Source organism: Oncorhynchus masou, chromosome 25 (assembly GCF_036934945.1).
Source record: "Oncorhynchus masou masou isolate Uvic2021 chromosome 25, UVic_Omas_1.1, whole genome shotgun sequence".
NCBI lineage: Eukaryota > Metazoa > Chordata > Actinopteri > Salmoniformes > Salmonidae > Oncorhynchus > Oncorhynchus masou.
The window spans coordinates 18,079,796-18,098,287 of NC_088236.1; the positions used below are offsets into that span (position 1 = coordinate 18,079,796).

Here is an 18,492-nt window from a genome sequence, read left to right on the forward strand (position 1 = left end):
GGTGGGTGGTGGATAGAAATAATGAGAGAAGGAGAGGGTGGGAGTTAAAGAGAGGGGGCAGATCAGCTGACAGAGTCTCATATTCACACACACACAAACACACACACCCCTCCTCAGCCTGTTACCTCAGTGAAGGTGGAGCCACTGTAATTGAGAGGGAGAGGAGTCCACTCCACACTCATTCATGGAGAGAGAAAGAGAGGAGGACATGTCTCACAGGCACCCACTGGCCAACCAGGACTTAGCACTACATTTTGTTTGACCATCTCTCTTCTTAGTGAAATCTAGAAACGTGTGGAGGGTGTCTGGCAGCAGTGAGCTGTTGAATGTTGGGCCTTAGGGGACAGAGGGATGAGCCTGGAGAAAGTGTTATAGTAGAATGTCCCTATGCCAGTGGACCTTTCATTGTGGGAGTAGCCATCTAAGGATTTCTGGATTGGAATTAAATTCAGCACCAGGAACAGCTAAGGACAGAAGAACATTTTAAAAAGTGGAACATATGAAGCCTGCCTGGTTTGTCATTGGAATACACTGACGGCAATTACACTGGCAACAATAATAAGACGAGTGGGACAATAGTCTGTTTTATTTATCGATTTGTATTTGTCTTAATTGATCTACCAGGACATCAGTATAGGAACAAAGGTGAAAGAGAACATTGGAATACATGGACTTTCAGTACAATAATTGCTCTAGCTACCAAAAGAAAGGCAAGGAGACATTGATTTTCAACCCAGATAGGTATAATTGAGGAGGAAATCTCTTTTGCATATAGACCTGGTAGACTAGGTGCCAGAGAGGCCCATTTTCCAGGAGGGCTCCCCTCCCTGACCTCCCAGCCTCCCGTTGTCCCCAGCAGCATGTCCCAGGCTGTGAGGTTGCTTCCAGTCCTCCCCACACCATTCTACCATGACCACATGGGCTGCTGGAGGGAGTACGGCTGTCACTTCCTGGGCCACCTCTGGGTCTTTGTTTAGGTCTGGCTCTGGGTCCAGGTTTAGGTCTGGCTCTGGGTCCAGGTTTAGGTCTGGCTCTGGCTCCAGGTGTAGGGCTGGTTCTGGGTCCAGGTTTAGGTCTGGCTCTGGGTCCAGGTTTAGGTCTGGCTCTGGGTCCAGGTTTAGGTCTGGCTTTGGGTCCAGCTTTATCTCTAGGTCCTTCTTTTCCAGCCTGTGTCTGTCTCTGCTGCTAGCACTGCTGCTCGCCCTTTCCCTCCCTGTGGTTGTCTGCCATCAACCTCTTTACAGAGGCAGGCTCCAGCCAACCAGCCCCAGGCTCCAGTTCCCCAGTCTCCAGCCCCCCAGCCCCCAGCCCCCCAGCCCCAGCAGCCCTTTTAGGGCGCCAGTGAACAGTTCCCTGGCTGCATCCAGGGTTGGAGTGACTGGGGAAACTGGAGGTCCCTTGGAAGGTATTAGGGTTCCGCTGGGGAGGCACGTACGCAGCTACAACCACCTGCAGGGAGATGTGCGGCGGAGGAAGCTCTTCTCCTTCCAGAAGTTCTTCCTGCGGATCGATACAAATGGCAGAGTTAATGGGACCAAGAGCAGAGAGGACCCCCTCAGTAAGTAACCACAAGAGTGTGTTTTTCAATTAGTAGGAGAGTAAAAGAGGGGAAACAGAGGTTCCACCATAGTGTATTGAAAATAAACCATTGTGTTGTCAGGGCTTTCATCACTCTTCACTACAGAATATCATACAAATTACAGAAAAAGGGAAACAATTTCAAATGATTGACTTGTGTTGAATAACTGTTATGTTTGGAAAGACAGGTTTCCAGCAGATTTTTTTTGCATTGATCATCAATGCGGCATGTTGAATCTAAATTGTGGCAAGATCTGTCTCCCAGCAGTACATGGACATTCTTAGAGCTAGGCGACACATTCCTGACAAGAAGCTTCTTTCTGTATCTACCAGACGTCCCTGTGATATCTGTCCTGACGTAACATTCCGTACAATGATGGTAGCTCTAAGATGATTAAAAAAGGAGGGGTAGATTACCAACCTGTTATCTGTCCGTATTCACAGCCCAGGGTCAACAGTACTGATAACAGCTAGACAGGAGCAGGACAGGGGATAGGAGAGGATATGTCAATCACCAACATGCTCTCACACACAACCAGTCCGCTTCGTTTAAGTCCACACATGTTGTACATAATGCTGATGCCGTGTGGTTTATGATTAATACAGTATAATGTAAATGTGATTAATTTACAGAGGTACAGAAACATGAATGGATATGTTTATTACTCATGCCCTATTCTCACAGTACAGTTATTCCAGTGAGATACGTGGGTGAGCCTATCTGTGTGCGGGCATTCACATGCTCAAGTGTGTGTGTGTGTGTGTGTGTGTGTGTGTGTGTGTGTGTGTGTGTGTGTGTGTGTGTGTGTGTGTGTGTGTGTGTGTGTGTGTGTGTGTGTTTGGATGCAGCAAACCAAGCAACCACCACCAGAGACACATGTGCTCACTTAAACTACAACCCCCCCCCCCCCACCCCCCACCTACACACATCACCCCCCATCCCGTGTATATGGAAGTCTTTAACGTTTCTCACAGGTGTTCTAAACCACAAAATGAATCAAAGAGGCTTATGGGAAAGAGTAAGGAAAGGCACCATTGGTGTTTGTTTTGACAAGAATATGACAGAAATGTCTTTAGAGACCCTACACGTGTCTATAAATGTCTTTATAGACCTACACGTGTCTATAAATGTCTTTATAGACCTACACGTGTATATAAATGTCTTTATAGACCTACACGTGTATATACATGTCTTTATAGACCTACACGTGTATATAAATGTCTTTATAGACCTACACGTGTATATAAATGTCTTTATAGACCTACACGTGTGTATATAAATGTCTTTATAGACCTACACGTGTGTATATAAATGTCTTTATAGACCTACACGTGTGTATATAAATGTCTTTATAGACCTACCCGTGTATATACATGTCTTTAGAGACCCTACACGTGTATATAAATGTCTTTAGAGACCCTACACGTGTATATAAATGTCTTTAGAGACCCTACACGTGCATATAAATGTCTTTATAGACCCTACACTTGTATATACATGTCTTTATAGACCCTACACTTGTATATAAATGTCTTTATAGACCTACACTTGTATATACATGTCTTTAGAGACCCTACACTTGTATATACATGTCCTTAGAGACCTACACTTGTATATACATGTCTTTAGAGACCTACACTTGTATATACATGTCTTTAGAGACCCTACACTTGTATATGCATGTCTTTAGAGACCCTACACTTGTATATGCATGTCTTTAGAGACCCTACACTTGTATATGTCTTTAGAGACCCTACACTTGTTCATACATGTCTTTAGAGACCCTACACTTGTTCATACATGTCTTTAGAGACCCTACACTTGTTCATACATGTCTTTAGAGACCCTACACTTGTTCATACATGTCTTTAGAGACCCTACACTTGTTCATACATGTCTTTAGAGACCCTACACTTGTTCATACATGTCTTTAGAGACCCTTCATTTCTATATACAGTTGAAGTCAGAAGTTTACATACACTTAGGTTGGAGTCATTAAAACTTGTTTTTCAACCACTTCACACATTTCTTGTTAACAAACTATATTTTTGGCAAGTCGGTAAGGACATCTACTTTGTGCATGACAAGTCATTTTCCCAACAATTGTTTACAAACAGATTATTTAACTTACAATTCACTGTATCACAATTCCAGTGGCTCAGAAGTTTACATACATTAAGTTGACTGTGCCTTTAAACAGCTTGGAAAATTCCAGAAAATGATGTCATGGCTTTAGAAGCTTCTGATAGGCTAATTGACATAATTTGAGTAAATTGAAGGTGTACCTGTGAATGTATTTCAAGGCCTACCTTCAAACTCAGTGCCTTTTTGCTTGACATCATGGGAAAATCAAAAGAAATCAGCCAAGACCTCAGAAAAACAATTGTTGACCTCCACAAGTCTGGTTCATCATTGGGAGCAATTTTCAAAGGCATGAAGGTACCACGTTCATCTGTACAAACAACAGTACCAAAGTATAAACACCATTGGACCATGCAGGCGTCATTCCACTCATGAAGGAGACGCCTTCTGTCTCCTAGAGATGAATGTACTGGGGTGCGAAAAGTGCCAATCAATCCCATAACAACAGCAAAGGACCTTGTGAAGATGCTGGAGGAAACAGGTTAAAAAATATTATATCCACAGTAAAACGAGTCCTATATCGACAACCTGAAAGGCCGCTCAGCAAGGAAGAAGCCACTGCTCCAAAACCGCCATAAAAAAAGCCAGACTACGGTTTACAACTGCATATGGCTTTGCTGCAGGACGGACTGGTGCACTTCACAAAATAAATGGCATCATGAGGAAGGGAAATTATGTGGATATATTGAAGAAACATCTTAAGACATCAGTCAGGGAGTTACAAAGCCCTGACCACAATCCCATAGATCATTGGTGGGAAGAACTGAAAAAGCGTGTGTGAGCAAGGAGGCTGTCCTGACCATAGGAAGCCTTTATTTTCTATGGTGGAGTAGGTCAGGGTGTGACTTGGGATTTAGTCTAGTTTATATTTTCTATGTGGGGTTCTAGTTTTTTTTTTCTTGGTGTTTTGGTATGATTCCCAATTAGAGGCAGCTGGCTATCGTTGTCTCTAATTGGGGATCATACTTAAGTAGCATTTCTCCACCTTTGTGTTATGGGATATTGTTTTGAGTAAGTATATGTAGCACCTCTGTCACGGTTTATTATGTGGAACTCAATATACGCTGCGCCTTGGTCCGTTTATACAAACGAACGTGACAGAGGCCTACAAATCTAACTCAGTTACACCCGCTCTGTCTGGAGGAATGGACCAAACATTTACCCAACTTATTGTGGGAAGCTTGTGGAAGGCTACCCGAAACGTTTGACCCAAGTTAAACAATTAAGGCAATGCTACCAAATATCAATTGAGTGTATGTAAACTTCTGACCCACTGGGAGTGTGATGAAAGAAACAAAAGTTGAAATAAATCATATTATTTGACATTTCACATTCTTAAAATAAAGTTGTGATCCTAACTGACCTAAAACAAGGTATTTTTACTAGGATTAAATGTCAGGAATTGTGAAGTTTGAATGTATTTGGCTAAGGTGTATGTAAACTTACGACTTCAACTGTAAATGTCTTTAGAGACCTACACTTGTATATACATGTCTTTATAGACCCTACACTTATATACATGTCTTTATAGATTTTACACTATTTGACACTGAGGCAAAAAAATGCAATGAATTTCAAAATGCCTCTTTTGGATGTTTATGACATAGTGAAGACATTGCTAGACCGACTGTTCTAAAATGATCGGTGGGTTCAACTTGAAGCTAGTAGGTGTTAACTTATTGAACCCTTATATTGTCTCTCATCATTACTCCTCACAATTCTTTATACTACAGGCAATAATTCTACAGTTATACTAGCACATACAGTGGAGAGAACAAGTATTTGATACACTGCCGATTTTGCAGGTTTTCCTACTTACAAAGTGTCATGTCTTGTTATGTCTGTTCCTGTCCTTTCTCTTCACTCTGTCTCTCTCTGCTGGTCTTTTTAGGTTACCTTCTCTGTCTCTCATTCTTCAGCTGTTCTACATCTCCCCTAACTAGCTCATTCACTCCTTCCCACCTGTTCTCTCTTCCCCCTCTGATTAGGTCTCTATTTCTCTCTCTGTTCCTGCTACTTTCAGTGTCTGATTCTTGTTTGTGTTTTTGATGCCAGAAGCAAGCTGTCGTCCCGTTTGCTTCCACCTTGTCCTATCCTGTCGGAGTCTGCCTGGCAGGTGCATCCTGCATTATACTAACGTTCTTTTTGTTCCATTGACTACGTTGGAAGAGGATTTATGCCATTCCTGTTTTTCATTAAAGAACTCTGTTTTCTGTTAAAACCGCTTTTGGGTCTTCACTCAAGTACATAACACAAAGCATGTAGAGGTCTGTCATTTTTATCATAGGTACACTTCAACTGTGAGAGACAGAATCTAAAACAAAAATCCAGAAAATCACATTATTATTTTTAAGTAATTAATTTGCATTTTATTGCATGACATAAGTATTTGATACATCAGAAAAGCAGAACTTAATATTTGGTACACAAACCTTTGTTTGCAATTACAGAGATCATATGTTTCCTGTAGTTCTTGACCAGGTTTGCACACACTGCAACAGGGATTTTGGCCCACGCCTCCATACAGACCTTCTCCAGATCCTTCAGGTTTCGGGGCTGTTGCTGGGCAATACGGACTTTCAGCTCCCTCCAAAGATTTTCTATTGGGTTCAGGTCTGGAGACTGGCTAGGCCACTCCAGGACCTTGAGATGCTTCTTACGGAGCCACTCCTTAGTTGCCCTGGCTGTGTGTTTCGGGTCGTTGTCATGTTGGAAGACCCAGCCACAACCCATCTTCAATGCTCTTACTGAGGGAAGGAGGTTGTTGGCCAAGATCTCGCGATACATGGCCCCATCCATCCTCCCCTCAATACGGTGCAGTCGTCCTGTCCCCTTTGCGAAAAGCATCTCCAAATAATGATGTTTCCACCTCCATGCCTCACGGTTGCGATGGTGTTCTTGGGGTTGTACTCATCCTTCTTCCTCCAAACATGGCGAGTGGAGTTTAGACCAAAAAGCTCTATTTTTGTCTCATTAGACCACATGACCTTCTCCCATTCCAGACTTCGGACGGGCCTGTACATGCGCTGGCTTGAGCAGGGGGACCTTGCGTGTGCTGCAGGATTTTAATCCATGACGGCGTAGTGTGTTACTAATGGTTTTCTTTGAGACTGTGGTCCCAGCTCTCTTCAGGTCATTGACCAGGTCCTATTGTGCAGTTCTGGGCTGATACCTCACCTTCCTCATGATCATTGATGCCCCACGAGGTGAGATCTTGACTGGAGCCCCAGACCGAGGGTGATTGACCGTCATCTTGAACTTCTTCCATTTTCTAATAATTGCACCAACAGTTGTTGCCTTCTCACCAAGCTGCTTGCCTATTGTCCTGTAGCCCATCCCAGCCTTGTGCAGGTCTACAATTTTATCCCTGATGTCCTCACGCGTACCTTCTCCGCTGTGCAATCTGGTTTCCGAGCCGGTCACGGGTGCACCTCAGCCACGCTCAAGGTACTAAACGATATCATAACCGCCATCGATAAAAGACAGTACTGTGCAGCCGTCTTCATCGACCTTGCCAAGGCTTTCGACTCTGTCAATCACCATATTCTTATCGGCAGACTCAGTAGCCTCGGTTTTTCTGATGACTGCCTTGCCTGGTTCACCAACTATTTGCAGACAGAGTTCAGTGTGTCAAATCGGAGGGCATGCTGTCCGGTCCTCTGGCAGTCTCTATGGGTGTGCCACAGGGTGCAATTCTCGGGCCGACTCTTTTCTCTGTATATATCAATGCTGTTGCTCTTGCTGCGGGCGATTCCCTGATCCACTTCTACGCAGACGACACCATTCTGTATACTTCCGGCCCGTCCTTGGACACTGTGCTATCTAACCTCCAAACGAGCTTCAATGGCATACAACACTCCTTCCGTGGCCTCCAACTGCTCTTAAACGCTAGTAAAACCAAATGCATGCTTTTCAACCGTTTGCTGCCTGCACCCGCACGCCCGACTAGCATCACCACCCTGGATGGTTCCGACCTTAAATATGTGGACATCTATAAGTACCTAGGTGTCTGGCTAGACTGTAACTCTCCTTCCAGACCCATATCAAACATCTCCAATCAAATCAAATCAAGAGTCGGCTTTCTATTCCGCAACAAAGCCTCCTTCACTCACGCCGCCAAACTTACCCTAGTAAAACTGACTATCCTACCGATCCTCGACTTCGGCGATGTCATCTACAAAATGGCTTCCAATACTCTACTCAGCAAACTGAATGCAGTTTATCACAGTGCCATCCGTTTTGTTACTAAAGCACCTTATACCACCCACCACTGCAACCTGTATGCTCTAGTTGGCTGGCCCTCGCTACATATTCGTCGCCAGACCCACTGGCTCCAGGTCATCTCCAAGTCCATGCTAGATAAAGCTTCGCCTTATCTCAGTTCACTGGTCACGATGGCAACACCCACCGTAGCACGCGCTCCAGCAGGTGTATCTCACTTATCATCGCTAAAGCCAACACCTCATTTGGCCGCCTTTCATTCCAGTTCTCTGCTGCCTGTGACTGGAACGAATTGCAAAAATCGCTGAAGTTGGAGACTTTTATCTCCCTCACCAACTTCAAACATCAACTATCTGAGTAGCTAACTGATCGCTGCAGCTGTACATAGTCTATCGGTAAATAGCCCACCCATTTTTACCTACCTCATCCCCATACTGTTTTTATTTATTTACTTTTCTGCTCTTTTGCACACCTATATCTCTACCTGTACATGACCATCTGATCATTTATCACTCCAGTGTTCTGCAAAATTGTAATTATTCACCTACCTCCTCATGCCTTTTGCACACAATGTATATAGACTCTTTTTTTTCTATTTTCTACTGTGTTATTGACTTGTTAATTGTTTACTCCATGTGTAACTCTGTGTTGTCTGTTCACACTGCTATGCTTTATCTTGGCCAGGTCGCAGTTGCAAATGAGAACTTGTTCTCAACTAGCCTACCTGGTTAAATAAAGGTTAAATAAAAAAATTAAATAAAATAAAAACAGCTCTCTGGTCTTGGCCATTGTGGAGAGGTTGGAGTCTGTTTGATTGAGTATGTGGACAGGTGTCTTTTAAACAGGTAACGTGTTCAAACAGGTGCACTTAATAGGTATTTAGTGGAGAACAGGAGGGCTTCTTAAAGAAAAACTAACAGGTCTGTGAGAGCTGGAATTCTTACTGGTTTGTAGGTGATCAAATACTTATGTTATGCAATAAAATGCAAATTAATTACTTAAAAATCATACAATGTGATTTTCTGGATTTTTGTTTTAGATTCCTTCTCTCACAGTTGAAGTGTACCTATGATTAAAAAAATTACAGACCTCTACATGCTTTGTAAGTAGGAAAACCTGCAAAATCGGCAGTGTATCAAATACTTGTTCTCCCCACTGTATTAGTAATATACTGCTGTATATAATACTAAGCTTTTGTATAAGGTGACCAAGTTTATCTTTGGGTTGGGTTTGACAGCAGTAGTAGGGGAGGGGTACTAATTCATGAATGACATGGTTGAACATCATTGTGGTCACATCAAAGCTGCTAGTGTTCAGTATCAATGGTGCTGCCACAAAGTCATTTCCTGGGGGGGACTGGGGACAGTGTGGATTATCTGGCACACTATCAGGTTCACAGGGCAAGAGATACTACAGGAGAGCAGCTCCAGTCTCTGCTCTGGCCCAGGGCCTAGACATGATCCCTGGGATGATGTCCTTTGTAGCCCCTGAAAATGACACAGCATCAGGTTTATGGTTTATGGCAAAAACTCTGGGTTGATAGAAAATAATAACATAATAATGGATATACTGTATGAATAAAACTAAAAAAGGACATTTCCTAAAAATATATGTTTGTTTGCCACATGGTTGCTGATAGCAAGAACAATCTTTTCATAGATAATGTAAAATCATGCACTGATTTTTTTGCACTGAAGCATATCTGGAGACCAAGTTAGCAGTTTCGATTAAAAACAGCTTCAATCTTTCACTAGTCATTCGTATTACTCCTCCTTTTTGGAGATATGGTTTAGGTTCAGTTTGTTTTTGTCCAAGGCTGAGACCCGAGCTTTGAAACCTGGTTACAGCATAGTAACGATTGAGGGGGAACAACTGGTATTGTGCTTGAACTACCAACCTTGCTAGCAAAGATCTCAACAGATGTAGAGGTGGTGGTTTTGGGGGCTGTTTAAGAGCATGTATCCAACCTCCCACCGATTTATGGGGATGCCTGTGAAAACCTTTCCCACATGTCCACTCCATCATGCTGGGATTCTGCTGGGAGCTTACAGAGTGAGAGGGCTGGAAGTGATTCCCGGGCAATATGGAGCTTTGCGAAAATAAGCGCATTTAACTAAAGCTACACATTTAAACGGCATCAGCTTAAAAACCCAACTAGACAAAACTGTGTTTATCGATAGCCTGGTTTGCTATATTGTTGCATCTCATCACATTTGAAAAGCCAAAAATATTTCTAATACACATTTACTGAGAACAGTAATGGTGGACTCGACCAGTTCTGAGGCTCTAACAGATGTGTGGCAGCAGACAAATTAGTCAAATTACCCCAAGCTGGGATGGTGTGAGTGTAAGCTCAGCCTGCCAAGAGCGCAGGAGGGAAATATAGGAGGCCACCAAATGTGTTTGTGTCTTTCTCTCAGCAGGGAGTCATGTGTGCTGAGGTGCCTCCTGACTGGGACTGGCATGTTCCTCATTCGCGTGCGTGTGTGTGTGTGTGCGTGTGTGTGCGGGCGTGAGTGTGTGCGCGCGCGCGTGTGTGTGTGTGTCCCTCAGAAGGGAAACCACAGCCAGTACTCTAAGGGACACTGAGATAAGAGATGTGAAGATGTTTATGGATGTGGAGAGGGGCAGGGTATGAACAAACTAATTTACTTCAATGTGGTTCTCATCTACATTACTGATGGTTTTTTTTCCGTCATTCCCATATTTCAACATGACGATACAGTTGGAATGGTTTCAGATATCTAAGTAAATGTTTTCCTTATTCTTAAATCAAGTTGGCTACAGTGTATCTGTACTGTAAGCTCTGTCCCATTTTTTAGAAAAGGTAACTTCCAGTTACCGTAAATAGCAACCCACTGTGGAAAATCCACCTTCAATTCACATTGGCATTGTCTGCACCTACTCCACCCTAACACACCATTTACTGCAGTAACTACAAAACAGAGCGTATCAAATGAGCCACACATTAGGAGAAAGTGTCCAGCATGCAACTCATTTCCCACTAAATAAACAGTTGGAAATATGTGGTTGACCCACGGCCATGATTTAATGTGTGGTGTATCAGAATCACCACTACATAACACACAGTGTCACATACAGTGCCTTGCGGAAGTATTCGGCCCCCTTGAACTTTGCGACCATTTGCCACATTTCAGGCTTCAAACATAAAGATATAAAACTGTATTTTTTTGTGAAGAATTAACAACAAGTGGGACACAATCATGAAGTGGAACGACATTTATTGGATATTTCAAACTTTTTTAACAAATCAAAAACTGAAAAATTGGGCGTGCAAAATGATTCAGCCCCCTTAAGTTAATACTTTGTAGCGCCACCTTTTGCTGAGATTACAGCTGTAAGTCGCTTGGGGTATGTCTCTATCAGTTTTGCACATCGAGAGACTGAAATGTTTTCCCATTCCTCCTTGCACCTATGTGTGTGTGTGTGTCTCTGTGTCCCAGACACACTTGATTTTTAAATTGTGTTTGTATTTTTTATTTAACCTTTATTTAACTAGGCAAGTCAGTTAAGGACAAGTTCTTATTTACAATGATGGCCTCCCATGGAATAGTGGGTTAACTGCCTTGTTCAGGGACAGAACAACAGATTTTTACCTTGTCAGCTCAGGGATTCAATCTAGCAACCTTTCAGTTACTGGCCCAACGCTCTAACCACTAGGCTACCTGCCGCCCATATAAGTCATCTCGCCCCAGCCTCCGGTGTGTGTGTTTGATCAGTGGTCATTGAGGTCTTTCTAATCCTCCCCTCCCTGTCTCTCTGTCATGGCTCATCTGTCCTCCTCTGTTCTCTCTCCTTTCATCCCGGCATGTTTACAGAGGGCCCAGAAACAGCCTTAGATAGTCTTACATCCTCACTCGATACCGGACACCTAATCCCTTACAGAAGCAACTCTCAGATCTTCAATGGCCGTTGTGTCATGGTCCCCACCACCACTTCACCTGCCGGTGTGAACCTGTTTGAACTGGAAACTAATGCAGAGGCTACCTCACTGATGTGGAGACAGGGAGTATATTTCGAAGGGCACTTTTTCCAGGACACCTGCCCCTTCAAGTTCACACGGCACCTTTGGACGGTCTGACCACAAGCAAGGGAGCTTGACAGTGACACAGGCGGCTTCACATACTCATCAGGGACGAAGGAGGGGAACTGCTGTGGCAGTCTGATCAAAGGCCATCGTCACAACAACTCCCTGCAGCGTGTGTGTGTGTGTGTGTGTGTGTCAAGATAGGATAACAACACCATACAGGATGTGTGGAGGGGAAGTGAAGGAGGGTGTCAGGAAGTCAAACGTACCATAGGAACCAGAGACGGGCCATTAACACACACCAGCATCAGATTAGATACATGTGTGTGTACGTGCATGCATGCGTGTGAGAGTGTGTATGTATATTTACACTGGGAATTGGTGGCTTATATTCCAAATGAGCCAAACTATTCACAAATAAATCCTACCTGCTTTCATTATAATCCTCATGCCAAATTAGTTATTAAGCTGAAGTATGTTCTTCTGTGTAGACTGTGGCCCTACATAGATGAAGCACGCTTATATGGGTGATATGAAGGATGGCTGGATGGATGGATGAAAACTCTACCCTACAGTTTTAAGAGATTCTTCAGGCTTTTCTCTGAAAATGAACTAAAGTATTCGAGGGACAAAAATATGACTGACAGCATGACAGTTGGCTATGAACTAGAGTATTAGAGTAACAGAAATATGACTGACAGCTTGACCGTTGGCTATGAACTAGAGTATTAGAGTAACAGAAATATGACTGACAGCTTGACCGTTGGCTATGAACTAGAGTATTAGAGTAACAGAAATATGACTGACAGCATGACAGTTGGCTATGAACTAGAGTATTAGAGTAACAGAAATATGACTGACAGCTTGACCGTTGGCTATGAACTAGAGTATTAGAGTAACAGAAATATGACTGACAGCATGACAGTTGGCTATGAACTAGAGTATTAGAGTAACAGAAATATGACTGACAGCATGACAGTTGGCTATGAACCCACAGGATTTCAGCTAGAGGCTTTCTAAAACACATCTAGATTATTTTGTCTTGAGAAAGGCTCTACACTATCAACACAATTACTCTTCGGATCAACGTCATTATTTTTTACTTCAGCTGGTTACAAGTAAATCAGTTAGGTTTTCTCAATAAAAAAAACATGTATATATTTGATGAAACCAAATACATGATTCAATGCCAACTGTTATATTTGATTATTAACAAACCTATATTTTAAGTTGCAATACTTCTTTTCAACACATTTAACTTACTTTTCCCCTTTGGTTAAACCTAATAAACAACACAAATACAAAGTAATATTTAATGTAAGGAGGGACAGGCAGACACTCCTGATAGTTCGACAAGCTCTTATCTTTATGACTACAGCAGATCCAGAACACATAGCTTCTATGTACTCTTCTGTGCTCTTCTGTGCCTCTGTGTTGATCTGGGCCAACGTTATGTCTGTGGTCTGCCTTAAAATGCCCTGCCTGAACGGTTACAGATTTCCCCTAAATCCTCCCCTATGATGATTATAAATGATTTATAAAAGGTTTATCACTTGTTTCCTAATGATTATACATGTTATTTTGTGTGTTCTCAGGTATTTTGGAGATCACGTCGGTGGATGTGGGGGTGGTGGCTATCAAAGGCCTGGGCAGTAACTATTACCTGGCTATCAGCAGGAAGGGTGAGCTGTACGGAGCGGTCAGTATCCGAGTCAGAGGTCATTTAACCAGCCTCAAAGACAGACACTTAGATTCCTTCAACTTTATCACAAGAGTTCTTATCTTTGGAGCTGGGTTCACTTTTAACTAATGGTGCAGTGGAAACTATCAGAAGTTCAAAGAGCACACCATCCAAACCAAGTGCATATGATTCAAAGAGGAAATTGGAGGTCAGCAAGTAATGACTATAGTGCTAAGTGACACAGACATTAGAATACATCACATCTATCACTGTAACCGATTTACATAACTAACTATTTCTATTGAATGTACCTGGTACCCTCAAGTACATGGTACCAGTACATGGTACATCTTGACTAAGTTTAATTTGGTTGTTGTTAGACAGTAGTTGCCATATTATTCTTGTCACTAAGTATTGTATGTTTATTTTGTTTTTACATTGGACACTTGAATGCGATGGTGCATGTCAAGAGATTTGATCCTGCAAAATGCAGATAAATAAATACAGTGTACAGTGCATTCGAAAAGTATTGAGACCCCTTAACTTTTTCCACATTTTATTATGTTACAGCCTTATTCTAAAATTACTTTTTTCCCTCATCAATCCACACAAAGCAAAAAAAGGTTTTTAGAAATGATCGAAAATGTATTAAAAATAAAAAGTCTTCAGACCCTTTGCTAAGAGACTTGAAATTGAGCTCAGGTGCATCCTATTTCCATTGATCATCCTTGAGATGTTTCTACAACTTGGTTTGAGTCCACCTTTGGTAAATTCTATTGATTAGACATGATTTGGAAAGGCACACGATTGTCTATATAAGGTCCATCAGTTCACCGTGCATGTCAGAGCAAAAAACAAGCCATGAGGTCAAAGGAATTCTCCGTAGAGCTCAGAGACAGGATTGTGTTGATGTAAAGATCTGGGGAAGGGTACCAAAACTTTTCTGCAGCATTGAATGTCCCCAAAAACATAGTGGCCTGAATCATTCTTAAATGGAAGACGTTTGGAACCACCAACACCCTTCCTAGAGCTGGCCGCCCGGCCCAACTCAGCAATCGGGGGAGGAGGGCCCTGGTCAGGGAGGTGGCAGAGAACCCAATGGTCACTCTGACAGAGTTCCAGAGTTCCTCTGTGGTGATGGAGGAACCTTTCAGAAGGACAACCATCTCTGCAGCAGTGGCCAGACAGAAGTCACTCCTCAGTAAAATACGCATGACAGCCCGCTTGGAGTTTGCCAAAAGGCACATAAAAGGACTCTCAGACCATGAGAAACAAGATTCTCTGGTCTGATGAAACCAAGATTGAACTCTTTTGCCTGAATGCCAAGTGTCACATCTGGAGGAAATCTGGCACCATCCCTACGGTGAAGCATGGTATTGGCAGCGTCATGCCGTGGGCATGTTTTTCAGCAGCAGTGACTGGAAGACAAGTCAGGATTGAGGGCAAGATGAACGGAGCCAAGTACAGAGAGATCCTTAATGAAAACCTGCTCCAGAGCGCTCAGGACCTCAGACTGGGGCAAATGTTCACCTTCCAACAGGATAACAACCCTAAGCACACAGCCAACGCAGGAGTGGCTTCGGGACAAGTCGCTGAATGTCCTTGAGTGGCCCAGCCAGAGCCCGGACTTGAACCTGATCAAACATCTCTGGAGAGGCCTGAAAATAAATGTGCATTGATGTTTCCCATCCAACCTGACAGAGCTTGCAAGGATCTGCAGAGAAGAATGGGAGAAACTCCCCAAATACAGGTGTGCCAAGCTCGTAGCGTCATACCCAAGAAGACTCAAGACTGTAATCACTGCCAAAGGTGCTTCAACAAAGTACTGAGTAAATAGTCTGAATACTTATGTAAATGTGATATGATTTTGATTGATTTCAGTTAGATTGATGAGTGGGATTTAAAAAAAATCAATTTAAGAATAAGGCTGTAATGTAACAAAATGTGAAAAACGTCAAGGGGTCTGCATGCACTGTAGAAAGGTTGAATAAATACCTGGAAATATTTCAACATTGATATATTTTATATCTATTTTGACTCTTGTATGAAGAGTACATTAACTATAAATATAGTATTCTCACATCCTTTGCTAGTGTATGCACTTCACAAATGAAAATGGTTGACTCCGTATGAAATCTATTGAGTCAGTATCCAAATACATATGAGAATGTATCCCAGTAATGTCCTTTGTTCTTCCAGAGAGAGTTTGGCATTGACTGCACACTGAAGGAGCGTATTGAGGAGAACGGCTATAACACCTATGCCTCAGCCGAGTGGAGGAACAAGAAGAGACAGATGTTTGTGGGGCTGAGTGTCCACGGGAGGCCACTGAGAGGGAAGAAAACAAGGAGGAGGAAAATGGCCACCCACTTCCTCCCCATCATGGTGTGATGAAGAAGAGCATTTCACTGGACTAAACATACCCTGTGGGAGAGCTATTCAGCACTAAACAATCTTTCAGATAAAGATTTTTTTAAATGTACTCTAATCTAGACAGAGAGCATCTGAACTATACCATTTCTAAAAGACATATTTTCTCTAAGGAAGGTAATTAACTGTGCATATACTCCCTGCTTTTGACTTTCGTTGAGATGGTTTATTGGTTTGATGATGTGCAGTGCTTTCTGTGGCACAGGGTGAAATTTGAATCATATTCTGTGCCAAATCATTGGAAAGATGTGGACTGAAGGAGGGCGTGACATGTGGGAACAAAGTAGGACGCTGTTTCACACACCGCGTGGTTGAAGTGAGGAAGCACTGGCTCTGTGTATACAAAAAAACTATTGAACTGTTGTTCATGGTCCTCATTCTCATTTCAATGATCTGAACATTCTTAAATGAAGAAGAAAGCCTAACAGATCGGTAAATGCAGGAAAAATTTATATAATTGAGCAAGATCCTCGTGGTCATGAGATCTTGGAACCATATCAAAAGTGAATACAGTGAAAGGAAACACTAATGTATGATATTTAACCACTGAGTTTTGACTGTGTTGAAGTAAATTATTTATTTTGTGTAATATTTAACTGAAGGTGGAAAGAAGGTGAACATTTCATTGCATTCTTTACACCTTATGTCTGTGAAGTAAATAACATACATTTGCTATTTCCTCCTCGGTATCCAAATGTTCTCATGTTCATCAATAAAGTTTGCAACTTAAACTGGTTGACAAATCTGACAAATACACATATGATTGAGAATGTGACCCAATAAATGAGATCATGTTAATACAATAACACTGAAAGAACAATCAGAATGCTTGGTGTCTCAACTACAGTTAAAGTAGATATATTCTAAGGTGACAGGTTATGGCAAAAGGATGAAAACCCACAGCACAGAGACCCAGTGTGGTTTTCAGGTCGCGCTGAGGAACTATTCTTATCAGGCTGACTGAGGTAGGCAAAAGGCAACCATTACAGGCAACCATTACAGGCCCACTACATATTCCATGTGGCAACCGTTGCACTAATGATTAGAGTTCCCAAACAAACTGGAAACCACATGAAAATGGAAGGGAGATAGCTACACTGGTATGGGATTACATGCAAATTTACACTGGTATGGGATTACATACACAGAATTTGGTAGCATTGCCTTTAAACTGTTTAACTTGGCTCAAATGTTTTGGGTAGCCTTCCACAAGCTTCCCACAATAAGTTGGGTGAATTTTGGCCCATTCCTTTTGACAGGGCTGGTGTAACTGAGTCAGGTTTGTAGGCCTCCTTGCTTGCACATGATTTTTCAGTTCTGCCCACACATTTTCTATAGGATTGAGGTCAGAGCTTTGTGATGGCCACTCCAGTACTTTTTTGTTGTCCTTCAGCCATTTTGCCACAACTTTGGAATTATGCTTGGGGTCATTGTTCATTTGGAAGGCACATTTGCAACCAAGCTTTAACTTCCTGATTGATGTCTTGAGATATTGCTTCAATATATCCACATAATTTCCCTCCGTCATTATGCCATCTATTTTGTGAAGTGCACCAGTCCCTCCGGCAGTAAAGCACCCAAACATCATGATGGCGTTAGAATGGTGTTCTCCGGCTTGCAAGCCTCCCCCTTTTCCCTCAGAACATAACGATGGTCATTATGGCCAAACAGTTATATTTTTGTTTCATCAGGCCAGAGGACATTTATCCAAAAAGTACGATCTTTGTCCCCATGTCCAGTTGCATACCGTAGTCTGGCTGCTTTTTTTATGGCGGTTTTGGACCGGTGGCTTCTTCCTTGCTGAGCGGCCTTTCAGGTTATGTCGATATAGGACTCGTTTTACTGTGGATATAGATACTTTTGCACCTATTTCCTCTAGCATCTTCACAAGGTCATTTGCTGTTGTTTTGCACTTTTCACACCAAAGTAAGTTAATAAACATCTAGGAGACAGAACGCTTCTCCTTCCTGAGCGGTATGACGGCTGCGTGGTCCCATGGTGTTTATACTTGCGTACTATTGTTTTTACAGATGAACGTGGTACCTTTAGGCGTTTGGAAATTGCTCCCAAGGGTGAACCAGACTTGTGGAGGTCTACATTTTTTTTTCTGAGGTCTTGGCTTCTTTTGATTTTCCTGTGATGTCAAGCAAAGATGCACTGAGTTTGAAGGTAGGCCTTGAAGTACACCTCCAATTGACTCAAATGATGTCAATTAGCCTATCAGAAGTTTCTAAAGTCATGACATCATTTTCTGGAATTTTCCAAGCTGTTTAAAGGCACAGTCAACTTAGTGTAAACTTCTGATCCACTGGAATTGTGAATTATATGTTAAATAATCTGTCTGCAAACAATTGTTGGAAAGATTACTGAGTCATGCACAAAGTAGATGTC

General features: G+C 42.4%; 1 protein-coding gene across 1 annotated transcript; it reads left to right on the top strand.

The window, feature by feature from the left end:
- The first annotated feature begins 909 nt into the window (after nt 1-909).
- On the top strand, nt 910-16,063 carry LOC135513515 (fibroblast growth factor 10-like). Its single transcript, XM_064936393.1, has 5 exons — nt 910-995; nt 1,122-1,271; nt 1,317-1,558; nt 13,586-13,689; nt 15,871-16,063. Exons 1-5 carry the CDS (start codon nt 910-912, stop codon nt 16,060-16,062), a joined length of 774 nt encoding a protein of 257 aa, XP_064792465.1. The 3' UTR covers nt 16,063.
- The last annotated feature ends 2,429 nt before the right edge of the window (nt 16,064-18,492 follow it).

Coding starts and splice junctions, on each gene's coding strand:
- LOC135513515 (XM_064936393.1), top strand. CDS start 910: ATGACCACATGGGCTGCTGGAGGGAGTACGGCTGTCACTTCCTGGGCC. Junction 1,272..1,316: donor CTCCAGCCAACCAGCCCCAG/GCTCCAGTTCCC, acceptor CCAGCCCCCCAG/CCCCAGCAGCCCTTTTAGGG. Junction 13,690..15,870: donor AGGGTGAGCTGTACGGAGCG/GTCAGTATCCGA, acceptor TTGTTCTTCCAG/AGAGAGTTTGGCATTGACTG.